Below are 16,381 nucleotides of genomic sequence, written 5' to 3' on the forward strand. Positions count from 1 at the left end.
TTGCCTTGTAGGCATTTTAAGTTCTGTGTCATCGTGGCTGCCATTCCTGCTCTAGTTAGGAGGGGTGTGTGTGTGTGTGTGCGCGCACGCGTGCTAAACCCAGAGTGCCGACTGTGCTGGAATCAGAGCCCTCCACGTCTGACTGCTCAGCCTTCGACGCTGCTGCTGTTGGAAGGTCCTCCTCTCCCCCATGCTGTGTCGTTGGAGCCCCCCTCGCAGGTCCTGGGGCGGGTGGCACCGGGAGTGCTGTTCCCACGTCCTGGGGCCTCCCTCGTGCCTCCCTGAGGACAAGCCATCCTCTCCCAACACCGGCCCAGCAGGAGCCCCCCTGAACCCGCCAGGGCCCGAGGCCGCACGCGCTCGCTCTAGTTCAAGGACCCGCAGGTGCAGCGCGTCGTGGCTTGAAACACACGTTTATTACCTCCTCGTCCTGGAGGCCGGAAGGCTGCCACGCACCTGGGGTGCTGGATCAACGTGTAGGTCAAGGTGTGGGCAGGGCTGCGTCCCTCCTGGGGCTTCAGGGAATAATTTGCTCCTTGGTCTCTTTCGAGCCTGTGTTGCTTGGGTGGTGGCGCCTTTGCCCGCCTTCCACGTTCGCGGTGGCGAGTCAAGCGTCCTCGCATCTCTGACGCTAACTCTCCTGTCTCCTCCTCCACCTTCAAGGGCCCCGGGTCACACTGGGCCCACTTGGGCCATCCAGGATGCTGTCCCTGGTTCAGTCCCTCGATTAGCAACCTTTGTTCCCCTTAACTGGCTCCAGGAATGTGCCCTGGACATCTCTGGGGGGTCATTACCCTGCCTTCCATATCATGCAGTGTAAGTCCGTCACTGCAGGAGTCCAGTTGAAACCCTCATTCTGCAAATGGTCCCTGAGCGCCGGCAGAGGCTCCTGAGGGCAGCTCTGTGGGGAGGCCCTGGGGTGGGACACGGTGGGCGCCACCTTCTCCTCCAGCTGATTTGTGTTCTCAGGTGATGGCAGTGGGGCACCCGGCCTGCTGTCCCTGTGCCCTCATGCACCTGCCACTCACAGTGCTTCCTGAAGCCTCAGAGCTGTCCTACAAGTCAGCACTGTCATTCTCACTGTATAGATAATGAAACTGCAGCCCAGACGGGTGGTGTTACTTGCCAAGGTCACACAGCATCTAAGTGATAGAGCTGGGCTCTCATTCCAGGTCTGCCTGACTGGAGGCCCCCCTCCCCCCGCCCAGTGTCCACACTGGTTCTCCTGTCTTAGTTTATGAACTTCTTCACTGAGTTCACTGAGACTGAAGTCCCACGTTCACTCTGCGCTCACACAGTGACCATGTCCTTGACCCTGGGATGGCCGGCGTGACACTGGTACTGCCAGGTTGCTGTTACGCATCGGCTCCCCTGCAGCGCTGAGTGCTTTTTGCCCCTGTGCCGGCCAGAGCAACTTCCGGGACTCTGGCCCTCAGTGAGCTGTTTGTTCACTTTAAATGTAAATATCTGCATTTACATAGAGTGCCCCATTGAATATTCCTGAGATCGGTGTGTTCCCCTCTGACATCAGGGGGTGTCGGCCTCACCTTCTGGTTCGTGCTGCACGCTGGTGGTGTAACGCAGCCTAATGCCTTGTGCGTTGATCGCCTTGTGGATCTGCTGCGCTGTGAAACGGTTCCCTTTGTTCCCGCCTCTCTCCCCTCTGGAAAGCGGGTCTTATTTTCCATGCGTGTGATGTTCGTTGTCATTTTCCCGTAGGACAACTACACCTTTGCTCAACCTGGGATTCAAATGAAAGTGAAAATCTTGGAAGAACTCGTAAGCCGGATCGACGGTAAGCCAGCTTCCCGGGCTCCCCTTTCCCTGTGGGGCGGGGGAGAAGGTGGTGGAAGGCTCAGGACTCGCCGGCCAACAGCTGACAGGATGCCGTCCTCGTCCAGCCCGTGGCCCCTGGCTTGCGCCTTCCCCGCATCCTTCTGAGGCCACCCACCGCTGGAGCAGGTGCCGCTGTCATTCCTTTTACAAAGGCGATATAATCAGAATTCAGTGCCGTCACTTTGCAGGAGTAATGAGTGCGTCCTAGAAGCAGGCAGCTCTTCCTCCTTATTAGGCCCGGTGATTGTCATAATCTGGGTGACAGCCGGGTTGTTTATGGCCGTCCTCTGGCACGCTGTTCCTGCCTCTGCACAGCATTTTGCTATCAGGGACGCTGGCGTAATTTCTCCATGGAATCCAATTAATTACTGAGTCTGAAAATAACATCTTTAATATTATAGAAAAATTATAGTATGTGCTCGGCCATTTTAGATTACGCGTTCATGTTTAAGTGGGGGCTTTGAAATACTTTCTACCCTCATCCTTAAAATAATTCCCCCTATGATGTGCTGACTGTCATATTGCAATAGCAGAGTTTAATTAAAGTTGAGAGATAATGCTGCCCATTCCAAGCATACTCTCCTGATAGTTTGTTAAATTAATGAACAGAGCATTAGCAGAGGGATACCGAGCAGAACCGGGCATGGATCTGTGACACCAGCTGGCTGGTCAGTGGTGATGTGCAGAGAAGACACAGGCTGTGTCATCAGGCGCCGGGTGTGAGCTTGGTGAATGGCTTCACTGAACCTGCAGAGAAATCATGCTTTGCTTAAAACGTAGACTCGCTGCCCGTGTTCCAGGGCTGCCTTCCAAGGACAGGCCTATCCCGGTGTCTCTTCCCCTTGCTGTACCTTCAGCAGTAGAAAGTATATCGGTAATCATCTTCCCAAGAAAGGCACTTGGTTTGGGAAATGATTGAATGACATTATAAAATGGAGTCATACAAATTATCAACTCCATTCTGCTCCTTGATTGAATCTGATTTTCAGTTGCATCTAACGGTTATTGCCTCATTTCCATGTTATGAAGCTCTACACAGTTCTTCCACTAATACTTCGATTCAGTGTATTTAGCTGCTTTGCAGCTACGTGTTCAAAGTACTGCTTTTGGCTTATGTAACTGCATTTATGTACCTTTATTCTTAACTTCACGGGGAGATCTTTGTTGGACGCTCTTGGGTTTTTTCCCTGCTAGCAGTTTCACACCTTTCCCCCAGCCTCATTTTGTTCTTTGAAATACAGTTGGCAGGAGCTGTGAATTACACTTCCTTAGCAGTTCTTCTTTTCCTCCTGTGTCTCTTAGAAGGCAGGTTTTGTGTTTTTGTGGACCTTGGAAAGCTGCGGTTGGTGCTTATGTGTTCCAGGGCTACAGTCTGGGAAATAGTTGAGTTGATTTTCTCCAGAGCTGTGGTTTAGAAGAAGCACATCTCGGGTTTGCTGGGTGATGGTTTCAGAGAGCGGCAGCAGCAACCAGAGGAAGCCCAGCCAGATCTGGGCTTTTCAGGGAATCCCATTTTTATTTTCCTGCAGCTTCTGAGGAGGGCATTTTCATTTGTTTAAATGATCAGTTCTTCACAACATAGGAGGCTCTTTTTGGTAATCGGTTAGACTTTGTAATCTGTTTGTAACTATTCTTCCAGTGAAACCTGGAAGAACTTCTGTGATGGCTTCAGAAGAATTCCCAGGCTTTTCAAGCAGGAAGTAGCAGAATTGACAGAGTTTGGGCTGTTACCCCTCAGCAGCCCCGGGGAGAAGTGTCCTGTAGGCCCCCTTCTCTCACTGTCCTCCTGGAGAAAGAATTTGTGGTCTTGGGACTGTGCAGGGAAGGCAGGATACACTAGGAGGAAAATATTGCTTTAAAAAAAAAAACAAAAAACTGCCCCATTTTTGCATTTCAGGGCAAGGACAGCATTGATTTCAGAACTTTTTGGCAATTTGGTGAAGGAACACAATTTCATGGACCTGTTATTAAGAAAGCTGAGGTTTTATGGGCTTGACCCAGATGGGAATAGTTTAGAAAAGAGCTAAATTGCTACACAAGGAAAAGTGAGAGGAATTTTGGAGTTCCAGTAGTAGTGTTGTAAGTCAGAAGAGAATGGAGAGGGGGAGGAGGGCAGAGGCCCAGGGGTACAGGAGGGTGGCAGCGAGGGGAGGGGGGCAGCAGGGGGTGGGGAAGATTAGGAGAGGGTCAAAGTCACTGTCTTATTTTCTAGCTGTGACAGCTGGCTAAAGGATTTCTGAAAAGTTCTCTAAAGTACTTTTCTATTTTGAGTAGTACGGCACCCTGCTCTCTGTTACCCCCACATCTTTAGAAAAAGTCTGTTCCCTAGACAGGAAGGTGGCGTGACTGAAGACAGAGGGTCGTGTCTGTAATGGAGGCCGAGCAGGAAGGTGATGGGCAGCAGCCTGAGAGACCGCCCGGTGGGTGGTAATTGTCTCGAGAGAGGTAAGCTGGCTAGTGAGAAGCCCCAGGGGAGTCTGTAATCTTTGGGGCAGAGCTTTCAGAACTTCCCACACAATGAGAGATGGAGCCTTGAGCCACTGAATTGGCAATGTCGAAGGTGAGAGTAGGAGGACCTTCCACTGCCAGTGGTGGTGGACTAGGTAATTCCAACCAGATTTCTCACTGAAGAGACCTAAAAAATGGATAAGATTGTTTTTTAAAGCCAGCAAACAAACAAACAAATGGGGGGTGGTGAGGAAGAATGAAAGAGAGAAAAAAAGAAAACAAAGAAGGTAAAAAGAAAACAAATTTCGTAAAAGCATTGAACTGCTAATAAGGAGACAAGGACTTCCTGGCCAGATTCTGGAAGAATGCTGGAACCAGAGAGATGAGCCCAGCCCTGAAGGCCACTGTTGTTCTGAGGGTTCTTGCTAATCCAGAAGAAAGAATCCCAACGTGGTTTGTAGTTTTGACAGCTTCATGGAGGGAAAGGATCAAACCGTAGCCTACCTGAGGATAGGAGTGCAGAAAATGCCCAGGTACTTTCTGAGACCCAGAAGACCAACTGTCAGGGTGGAACTGAAGTGAAACTGCCCTTGTTCAGTCTTGCAGGCCAGGTTTACATCACCTGAGAGGACCAGGGTTGTTTGAACCTTGATTACGGCACTTCTGTACTGGAGTAGAGTGCTTGGGAGAAGCAAAAAAAAAAAAATCTTTTCTGGAGGAAGTTACCAGAAAGTTGTTCCTCAAATCGTTTCTGCTTTTTTTTTTTTTTTTTTCCCACCTAAAATGATCTACATATAGTCAAAAATACACACACATTCAAGACTTCTTAAGTGAGAACGAACAGAAACAACAGATAACGGAAACAGGCCCACAAGATGTTAAGTTTCTGTAATTCTTACGCATAGACCATGAAACTATTCTCCTTACTATGTATGAAGAAATATAAAAAAGAGAATCTTGAGAATGTTTGCCATGGTAGTGGGAAACTATATGATTTTACATAAAAGATTTGAAAAATACAATAACCAAATTAAAAAGTCAGTGGGCAGATTTAACAAATTAGACATAGCTATAGAGAAAGGTAGTGAACTGGAAGATGGGTTGGAAGAAAATAGCCAAAACAAAACACGGAGAGATAAGAATATGCAAAATATAGAAAGTAAGAGATATAGAAGGTATGGTTAGAGAGCTTCATATGTACTTATTTGGAGTCACAGAAGGAGACGAGGGAGAGTGAGTAAGAATCTGAAGAGATAATGATGCATTGTCTTCCAAAAGTACTGAAATAAACCAATTCACAGATTGAAGAGCCCATTGAATCTGCAGGAGAATAAAGAGAAAACTGTATGTAAACACATCATAGTAAAATTCAATTGAAGACTAATTCTTAAGGCAGCGAGAGTAAGAGATTATTTTCTAAGAATGGCTGTCTGAGAACTGTCTTCTCAACAAAAGCACAAGAAGATATGTTCCATGTGCAGGAAGAATGATAACTGTCACCGTAGTGTCGACATCCAGCAGAAATACCCTTCAAGAATGAATTTGAAAGTCCAAGAGGCCACCTAAGTCTGCCTTGTTTCTCACTGCCTCCAGGAAGCTGTGTAATCAAGAAGGAAAGTAGGCGAAGTGCACACACCTACCCTTGCAGCATAAGCAGGGGACCACAATTACCGTGAACCTCAGAGCCCTTGCAGATCGGCAGGTCAGCACCCCATCCAGCCTTGGGAGAGTCAGGTGGTCATTGGGAAAAGGAGTGGGTATACGGGCAGCTTAGGAGTAGAGCCAGATGAAATCACCACAGGAAGACGAAATCCCACCGAGAATGGGAAAATACCGAGACTGGGTCTGAGGTCTGGGAGATCAAAGCACTGGCTCTTGGGAAATGGGAAAGGCTTTGGGAGGTCTGGATGAGCGTCTGCTACGACCTTAGCAGAACCCATTTCTAGCAGTTACCTGCCTCTACAAGGTGAATGCTTAGGTCACAGTTTTGGGGCAAGGGCTTGCCTAGGGATTTCTTGTTTCTGTCAAACTGTGCTTTATTTTGGCCCTGGAGCAGAGCAAGCCGCTTCTTGTGCAAATGTGTTACTGCCATAGGCCGGTCAGCCTCCAGCAGGCCACCTCGTAGCCCAGCTGAGGGACATTTGGTGTTTCTTTGGGGCACTCTGGCTGCGGGTGGGCAGATGGAAGGATTGAGTCTGGGAGACCAGGGGCAGCAGCTGTTGATAATCGGGTGAGACAGAGCTTATCTGACAAAGGCCAGCGTGTGGCCTTGAGGAAGGGAGTGGCCTGGAGTCAGTATTCATGTAGCTCTCATTCGTCCAAAAAGCAGCCTCAGACCTTTTTTTAAAAAAAAACATGGATTTCTTAATCTCTTATCAGATGTTGTTTCTTCTTCTGTCTTGGGGAGAAATAGCTTGAGCCCTCGGTGTTAGATGTGGTTCCCGGTCCTCTGTTCTCCTGGGGCCACCTTGCACGATGCTCAGACTTTTTCTGGGAAAGGCTGTGCACAGAGCTCTCGTTCAGAGAAACGCCAGGCAGCATCAGTGCTTCCGTGAGACCACCCACCATCGTGTGGTCGTTTGCGTCCAAGCCTCAGGGCCTCCAATAGACAAGGACTGGTTGGTTGGTCTTATTGGCTGCAGCCCGCAAACACTAGAGTCTTCACCACGTCCTCAGGTTCTGCTCACACACGCTGGAGCAGTGGTGGGCGTGTGGGGGCTGCGGTGCTTGTTCCCTGTGCCTGCAGACCCTGGAGGGGCCCCGTAAGCAGAGGGGGTGCGCATGCACCCTGGGCGAGCAGGTCTGCCTGCCACGCGCAGCAGGATGCTGACATCCGTGGATGGGTTTTGCACTGGGTGCTGTGACCTGTTTCCCACATCCCTGTCCCGGGCAGGGGCCAGCCTCCTGTGGTGCCCCTGACTCCCTCTGTGTTGCTGCTGCCTCCCCGCTTTCCCTTCCCTGTCCCATCAGCACCAGTTCCCTCTCCTCTGTGGGCTGCCACCACTCCTTGCCTGAGTGCACACGCTGTGTCCTGTGCTGCTTCGGGGTGGGTTAGATCTGAACCCTCTCGTGCAGTGTCCGAGCACACGGCCTGGCACCAGGAGTGCATCGAAGGCGCATGTGGGCCAGACTCTGAGTGATGAGGGTAAAAGTCCCCGTTGGGCGGAAGCCAGGTACCACTGTTGCTGGCCAGGCAGACCTAACCCTAACCCTACCCTGAGCCCCAACAGACAGCCTGTAAACCTCAGCAGCTCAAGCAGCACACGTTTCCTCTCACCCACATGGCACGTCCTCTGTGGCTTTGCCCAGGGCTCTGGTCTGTGCTGTCCTCACCTGGGGACTCAGGCTGATGGAGCAGCCGCCTTCAGGAGTTTGCTGGCCCCGTTCCTGTGATGCAGGGAAAATCTTTGGGGATTGTTCACAGGCTTTTTGTGCTTCTGAAAGAAAGTGGTCCCCGGTGCTCGGCTGCATTTCATTGGCCAAACCGCGTCACGTGCTGCAATAAAAGTCAGGAGGAAAGGAAAGGGCCCTCCTGCCTGGGCCGGGCAAGCCTGGCCCCGAGACTGGGGACAGAGTAATGAGTGAGGCATAGAGAGAAGTTCAGAGGTAAGAGCGGGTGCTCTCAGCATTTCTGTTAACATCAGTCTGTTCCCTGCTTATGAAACAATTTTTATACATAAGGTTAACAGTTCACACCGATCATTGAGTAGTTTACTGCTTCAATAATAAATATACATTAACACACCATGGGCTGATAGAATTTCAACATACAAAGTACTGGAGGAGATTTTCACTCCAGATTACACCTGGAATGTTTACACATGTTTGAAAGTGAAATTTCACATTTTTGCCGTGTATCTGAGTAACACACCTTGTACCTTTATTGTCCTTATGTCTGTTACATCTGATGTCAATTTTTGAGGTTGCATGATCCCTAGTTGCCCCCAAGTTCAGCCCTTGGACTCTTCGAGAGGCTGCAGTTAGAGCCCCTGTGACTGAATCCGGGGGCTGGGCCCCCTGTGGGGCAGGCTCACCTTGGATTCTATGCTCATGCATCTTTTGTGAAATAAGATAATGTAAATGGAATTGCTATCTTTTGACTGAAAACACCGTGAGAACCTACTTCAGTTTTTCTTTTAATAGATCTTTATTGGAGTATAATTGCTTCACAGTACTGTGTTAGTTGATGATACACAACAAAGTGAATCAGCTGTATGCATACACATGTCCCCATATCCCCTCCCTCTTGAGCCTCCCTCCCAGCCTCCCTATCCCACCTCTCTAGGTCATTGCAAAGCACCAAGCCGATCTCCTTGTGCTATGCTGCTACTTCCTACCAGCCAACTGATCTCCCTGTGCTATGCTGCTGCTTCCCACCAGCCAACTGATCTCCCTGTGCCATGCTGCTGCTTCCCACCAGCCAACTGTTTTACACTCGGTAGTGTATATATGTCCATGCCACTCTCACTTTGCCCTCCCAGCCCATGTCCTCAAGTCCATTTTCTATGTCTACCTCTTTATTCCTGCCCTGCAACTAGGTTCATAAGTACCAATTGTTTTTTTTTTTTTTTTTTTTTAGATTCCATATATATGTGTTAGCATACGGTATTTATTTTTCTCTTTCTGACTTAACTTCACTCTGTATGACAGACTTTAGGTCCATCCACCTCACTACAAATACCTCAATTTCGTTTCTTTTTGTGGCTGAGTAATATTCCATTGTATATATGTGCCACATCTTCTTTATTCATTCATCTGTCGATAGACACTTAGGTTGCTTCCATGTCCTGGCTATTGTAAATAGTACTGCAGTGAACATTGTGGTACATGACTCTTTTTGAATTATGGTTTTCTCAGGATATATGCCCAGTAGTGGGATTGCTGTGTCATATGGTAGTTCTATTTTTCATTTTTCAAGGAATCTCCATACTGTTTTCCATAGTGGTTGTATCAATTTACATTCCCACCAACAGTGCAGGAGGGTCCCCTGTTCACCACACCCTCTCCAGCATTTATTGTTTCTAGATTTTTTGATAATGGCCATTCTGACTGGCGTGAGGTGATACCTCATTGTAGTTTTGATTTTCATTTCTCTAATAATTAGTGATGTTGAGCATCTTTTCATGTGCCTCTTGGCCATCTGTATGTCTTCCTTGGTGAAATGTCTATTTAGGTCTTCCACCCATTTTTTTAACTGGATTGTTTTTTTTTTGATATTGAGCTCCATGAGCTGTTTGTATATTTTGGAGATTAACCCTTTGTTGTTTCATTTGCAAATATTTTCTCCCATTCTGAGGGTTGTTTTTTTGTCTTGTTTATGGTTTCCTTTGCTGTGCAAAAGCTTTTAAGTTTAATTAAGTCCCATTTGTTTATTTTTGTTTTATTTCCATTACTCTAGGAGGGTGGTCAAAAAAGATCTTGCTGTGGTTTATGTCAAAGGGCGTTTTTCCTATGTTTTCCTCTAAGAGTTTTATAGTGTTTAGTCTTACATTTAAGTCTTTAATCCATTTGGAGTTTATTTTTGTGTATGATGTAGGATAGTGTTCTAATTTCATTCTTTTACATGTAGCTGTCTAGATTTCCCAGCACCGCTTATTGAAGAGGCTGTCTTGCTTCCTTTGTTGTATGTTCTTGCTTCCTTTGTTGTAAATTAGGTGCCCATATGTGCATGGGTTTATCTCTGGGCATTCTGTCCTGTACCATTAATCTGTATTTCTGTTTTTGTGCCAGTACCATACTGCCTTGATTACTGTAGCTTTGTAGTATAGTCTGAAGTCAGGGAGCCTGATTCCTCCAGCTCCGTTTTTCTTTCTCAAGATTGCTTTGGCTATTCGGGGTCTTTTGTGTTTCCACACGAATTGTAAAATTTTTTTTTCTAATTCTGTGAAGAATGCCATTGGTAGTTTGATGGGGATTGCATTGAACCTGTAGATTGCTTTGGGTAATATAGTCATTTTCACAATATTGATTCTTCCAATCCAAGAGTATGGTCTATTTCTCCATCTGTTTGTGTCATTTTTGATTTCTTTCATCAGTGTTTTATAGTTTTCTGAGTACAAGTCTTTCTCCTCCTTAGGCAGGTTTATTCCTAAGTATTTTATTCTTTTTGTTGCAGTGGTAAATGGGAGTGTTGCCTTAATTTCTCTTTCTCATTGTTGGTGTACAGGAATGCCAGAGGTTTCTGTGTATTAATTTTGTATCATGCAACCTTACCAAATTCATTGATTAGTTCTAATAGTTTTCTGGTGGCATCTTTAGGATTTTCTATATATAGTTTCATGTCATTGGCAAACAGTGACAGTTTTACTTCCTTTTTTCCAATTTGTATTCCTTTTATTTCTTTTTCTTCTCTGATTGCTGTGGCTAGGACTTCCAAAACTATGTTGAATAATAGTGACGAGAGTGGACATCCTTGTCTTGTTTTGATCTTAGAGGAAATGCTTTCAGTTTTTCACCATTGAGTATGATGCTTGCTGTGGGTTTGTCATATATGGCCTTTCTTATGTTGAGGTAGGTTCCCTCTGTGCCCATTTTCTGGAGAGTTTTATCATAAATGAATGTTGAATTTTGTCAAAAGCATTTTCTGCATCTATTGAGATGATCATATGGTTTTTATTCCTTAATTTGTTAATGTGGTGTATCACATTGATTGATTTGCGTATATTGAAGAATCCTTGCATCCCTGGGATAAATCCCACTTGATCATGGTGTATGATCCTTTTAATGTGCTGTTGGATTCTGTTTGCTAGTATTTTGTTCAGGTTTTTTGCATCTATGTTCATCAGTGATATTGGTCTATAATTTTCTTTTTTTGTGATACCTTTTTCTGGTTTTGGTATCAGGGTGATGGTGGCTTTGTAGAATGAATTTGGGAGTATTCCTTCCTCTACAATTTTTAGGAAGAGTTTGAGAAGGATCGGTGTTAGCTCTTCTCTAAGCGCTTGATAGAATTCGCCTGTGAAGCCATCTGGTCCTGGACTTTTGTTTGTTGGAAGATTTTTAATTACGGTTTCAATTTCATTACTTGTGATGGGTCTGTTTATATTTTCTAATTCTTTCTGGTTCAGTCTTGGAAAGTTGTACCTTTCCAAGAATTTGTCCATTTCTTTGTGGTTGTCCATTTTATTGGCATAGAGTTGTTTGTAGTAGTCTCTTATAATCCTTTATATTTCTGCAGTGTCAGTTGTGATTTCTCCTTTTTCATTTGTAATTTTATTGATTTGCATCCTCTCCCTTTTTTTCTTGATGAGTCTGGCTAAGGGTTTATCAATTTTGTTTATCTCCTCAAAGAACCAGCTTTTAGTTTAATTGATCTTTGCTATTGTTTTCTTTGTTTCTATTTCATTTATTTCTGCTCTGATCTTTATGATTTCTTTCCTTCTACTGACTTTGGGTTTTCTTCTTCTTTTTCTAGTTGTTTTAAGTGTAGGGTTAGATTGTTTAATTGAGATTTTTCTTGTTTCTTGAGGTGAGATTGTATTGCTATAAACTTCCCTCTTACAACTGCTTTTGCTGTGTCCCACGTTTTGGATCATCGTGTTTTCATTGTCATTTGTTTCTGTGTACTTTTTTACTTTGTCTTTGATTTCTCCAGTGATCTCTTGGTTATTTAGTAGCGCACTGTTTAGCCTCCATGTATTCGTGTTTTTTACAGTTTTTTCTTGTAATTGATTTCCAATCTCATAGTGTTGTGGTCAGAAAAGATGCTTGATATGACTTTCAATTTTCTTAAATTTTCCGAGGCTTGATTTGTGACCCAAGATGTGATCTCCCCTGGAGAATGTTCCATGTGCACTTTAGAAGAAAGTGTATTCTGCCACTTTTGGGTGGGATATTCTGTAAATATCAATTAGATCTATCTGGTCTATTGTGTCATTTAAAGCTTGTGTTTCCTTATTTATTTTCTGTTTGGATGATCTGTCCATTGGTGTAAGTGGGGTGTTAAAGTCCCCCACTATTATTGTGTTACTGTCTATTTCTCCTTTCATGGTTGTTAGTATTTGCCTTATGTATTGAGGTGCTCCTATGTTGGGTGCATAAACATTTATAATTGTTATATCTTCTTCTTGGATTGATCCTTTGAGCATTATGTAGTGTCCCTCCTTGTCTCTTATAACAGTCTTTATTTTAAAGTCTATTTTATCTGATACGAGTATTGCTACTCCAGCTCTCTTCTGATTTATATTTGCATGGAATCTCTTTTTCCATCCCTTCACTTTCAGTCTGTATGTGTCCCTAGGTCTGAAGTGGGTCTCCTTTATACAGCATATATATGGGTCTTGTTTTTGTATCCATTCAGCCAGTCTGTGTCTTTCGGTTGGGGTATTTAATCTATATACATTCAAGGTTATTATCGATATGTATGTTCCTATTACCATCTTCTTAATTGTTTTGGGTTTGTTTTGTGGGTCTTTTTCTTCTCTTGTGTTTCCCGCTTAGAGAAGTTTCTTTAACATTTGTTGTAGAGCTGGTTTGGTGGTGCTAAATTCTCTAAGCTTTTGCTTGTCTGAAAAGCTTTTGACTTTTCCATCGAATCTGAATGAGATCCTTGCTGGGTAGAGTAATCTTGGTTGTAGGTTTTTCTCTCTCATCACTTTAAGTATATCCTGCCACTCCCTTCTGGCCTGCAGAGTTTCTGCTGAGAAATCAGCTGATAACCTTATGGGCATTCCTTTGAATGTTATTTTTTGTGTTTCTCTTGCTGCTTTTAATATTTTTTCTTTGAATTTAACTTTTGTTAGTTTGATTAATATGTGTCTTGGTGTGTTTTTCCTAAGGTTTATCCTGTATGGGACTCTCTGTGCTTCCTGGACTTGGGTGACTATTTCTTTTCCCATGTTAGGGAAGTTTTCAAATATAATCTCTTCAAATATTTTCTCAGACCCTTTCTCTTTCTCTTCCTCTTCTGGGACCCCTATAATTCGAATGTTGGTGTGTTTAGTGTTGCCCCAGAGGTCTCTGAGGTTGTCTTCAATTCTCTTCATTCTTTTTTCTTTATTCTGCCCTTGGCAGGTATTTCCACCATCTTGTCTTCCAGCTCACCTATTCGTTCTTCTGCCTCCGTTACTCTGTTATTGACTCCTTCTAGTGTATTTTTCATTTCAGTTATTGTGTTGTTCATCTCTGTTTGTTTGTTCTTTAGTTCTTCTAGGTCTTTGTTAAACATTCCTTGTATTTTCTCAATCTGTGCCTCCGTTCTATTTCTGAGATTCTGGATCATCTTTACTATCATTACTCTGAATTCTTTTTCAGGTAGATTGCCTAGTTCCTCTTCGTTTATTTGGTCTTGCAGGTTTTCACCTTGCTCCTTCATCTGTGACACATTTTTTTGCCGTTTTATTTATTTATTTTTATATGTGTGGGATTGTGTTCCTGTCTTACTGGTTGTTTGGCCTGAGGCTTCCAACACTGGGCTTTGTAGGCTATTTGGTAGACCTGGGTCTTGGTAGTGAGATGAGGAACTCCATGAGACCTCACTCCGATGAATATTCCCTGGGGTCTGAGGTTCTCTGTTAGTCCAATGGTTTGGACTCAGAGCTCCCACCACAGGAGCTTCGGCCCGACCCCGGGCTCGTGAACCAAGATCCTGCAAGCCGCCTGGGGTGTCAAAAAAGAAAAAAACAGAAAATAAAATTAGACTAGGAAACTAACAGATATGTTAGGAAGAATATCAAAGTAAAAATATAGATGAATCAATAACTGGAAGGTACATCAGTACCATGATAGTAAAAAAGAGGAGAAGGGAAAAGAAGAAAAAGGTGTGGGGGGTGGGGGGGGAGGCCTTGGCTGCAGAGAGCGGGGCCTAAGCAAGGGCGAGGTTTGGGTGGTGGACGGGGCCAGTGCTCAGGACCCACAGGGCTGGAAAAGGGACTCTGTGTGTGTGTGGGGGCTTAGGCTCAAGGAACAGAAGGGGTCCAGGCGTGCCCCCCACCCGTGGTCTCATGGGGCAGGAACCTCACCTGGGAGCCCAGCAGGCTTCCTGGGCTTGAGTGGGTGGGGCAATCACCCTCCACTACCCTCCCGCTCCTCCTGGAGGGCCCCTCCCCCTTGCCTCTCCTGATCTCCCCGGCCTCCCTCCTATGCCCCCAGGACCCACGTGGCCTGGATGGGGCTTTGGAGGGGGGTTACCGGTCTGGGAGCTCAGCAGGCTCCCCAGCCCGAGTGGACCTGGCGACCGCCCTCTGCTCCTCCTGGATGGCTCCTCCCACCTGCCTCTCCTGATCTTCCTGGCCTCTGCTTCTCCTCCCCCCTCAGTCCCCCTATGTCCTACTGGTTCACTCGTGGGTTCTTCCCATCTCCTTGGGTGCCAGAGTCCCCCACCAGCAGCCGGCAGGTGCCCTAGTTGTGGGGAGACGCTAACTCCGTGTCTTCCCACACCGCCATCTTGACTCCGCCTCCCCTATTTCAGTTTTAAAAAGGAACATTTGAAGATATTCAGCCTCAGCAGACATGTAAATCTGGTTATGTGTATGCTTGGTTTTTTTCAGAACACTTAAAATCAGAGCTTAAAGAATTGCTTCACAGACCAGTGAGTTTTCCCGTGGGGAAGGAAACAGGCACAGAAAGGGACTTCGGTGGATAGTTCCTGGTGGGGCAGAACCAGCGGAGGGGAAGTGGGAGGAGACAGGCACGCCCACCCCCTAAAGGCCCATGACTCCTTTGCAGGCCAAGGTCTGCTGGGCTCTGCCCTTAGCTGTGGAGGGACCATAAAGCTGAGGCCCCTGTGGGGCCACCAGGGGGAGGTGGAGAGACCTGGTCATTAGTCAGCCAGGCTGGACCGGGTGGCCAGTGAGCATAGCCCAGAGGGAGTTCTCTCCACCCTCTGAACTGTCCTAGGGCTGCTTGGGGAGGCCAGAGCCACCAACGGAAATGAGCCTTCTCAGGCTTATCCGAGCTCTGCTTTCCCTTTCCTGTAGGAAAAATGGGGACAAATCCTTCCTGCCTAATCTTAGCAGTGTCAGATTTAGCAAATAAAAATATGGACCACTCAGTTAAATTTGAATTTCAGATCAATAATGAACCATTTTTCGTTCGTTGGATGCAGTATTGGGTACATCCTGAAATCCAGAGGTCACTGAGCCTCCTGGATTTTATCTGGCGACTCCACAAAGGGAGAGTTCAAAGTTGCGTCAAGCTGGAATGTAAGCTTAGTCCTAAGCTTGAGGCTGCCCTCTTCTCCTAGAGGTTATTACAGGTGGCAATGAAAATACGGCTCACACATGATGGGTCATTTGAAATTAAAGTATACACATGTGCACACACACGTACACACCTTTACACGTATATGCACACACACGCACCAGTATACACACTCCCCCACACCAGTACACACATACATGCACGCACACTCACACCGACACACACGTACACACCAACACGCGCACGCACCAATGTGCACACGCCCCTCTGCACGCATACATGCCCACTTTAGATGTGGTTCATTTTCTGGGCGTGGCTGCAGCACTTGAGGTTCGCTACTTTCCCATTCTGCCGAGGGGCAGACTGACCTCGTTACACATTCCGGCCCCCCGACATGTGCACGGAGGGGCAGCCTGTCTCCCGGGAGGGCTTCTTGTTTATGCCAAAGGCTTGGATTGACCAGCTGAGCTCATTTGACTTTCCTCAGTGTAGACGTTGTGATGAGGCTGGTCACCAAGTGATTTTTTTAAGTGAAGCTACTCCTTTTCATTTGGTTGGATCCGTTTGACTTATTAATCATTATTTTCTGCAAGTCTGGCTTAGGGCCCCTCAACCGTCTGGTGAATATATTCACAGTCGCCCTGGGGATGGTTGGCTTTTTCTGCACTGACCGTGGGTGATGACCTTCGGAGATGTGTTTTGTGTCACTCAAGTCCTCGCGCACAGCCGCGCTGGGCTGCCCGTGCCTCCCGGGACACTCACCTGGTTGATTCCCGTCCATGAGTGCAGGCGGGCTTGTAGGAGGCCCCTGCCTTCCGCCTCCTAACGAGATCAGCACCTTCCTCCTCTCAGGTCCGCCGTCCACGCTGCTGCTGATGTAATGGAAGCTGGACCTCAGGACTCGCGGTGCAGTGGCCTCCGAGGCCCTTGGCAGTTTGATCCCACACCCCTTCATCCT

The 16,381-nt window shown here is 46.3% G+C and overlaps 1 protein-coding gene across 1 annotated transcript in view; it reads left to right on the forward strand.

Moving 5' to 3' along the window:
* The window catches only part of TBC1D22A (TBC1 domain family member 22A), a 314,758-nt gene that overhangs the window by 198,661 nt on the left and 99,716 nt on the right, over positions 1 to 16,381 (forward strand). The window contains exon 10 of the mRNA XM_082666699.1: positions 1,720 to 1,795. Within this exon, the coding sequence (XP_082522825.1) occupies positions 1,720 to 1,795 (76 nt within the window). The remainder of the gene's footprint in view (positions 1 to 1,719; positions 1,796 to 16,381) is intronic.

This window comes from Grampus griseus, assembly GCF_964374135.1.
Source record: "Grampus griseus genome assembly, chromosome: 11".
Lineage (NCBI taxonomy): Eukaryota > Metazoa > Chordata > Mammalia > Artiodactyla > Delphinidae > Grampus > Grampus griseus.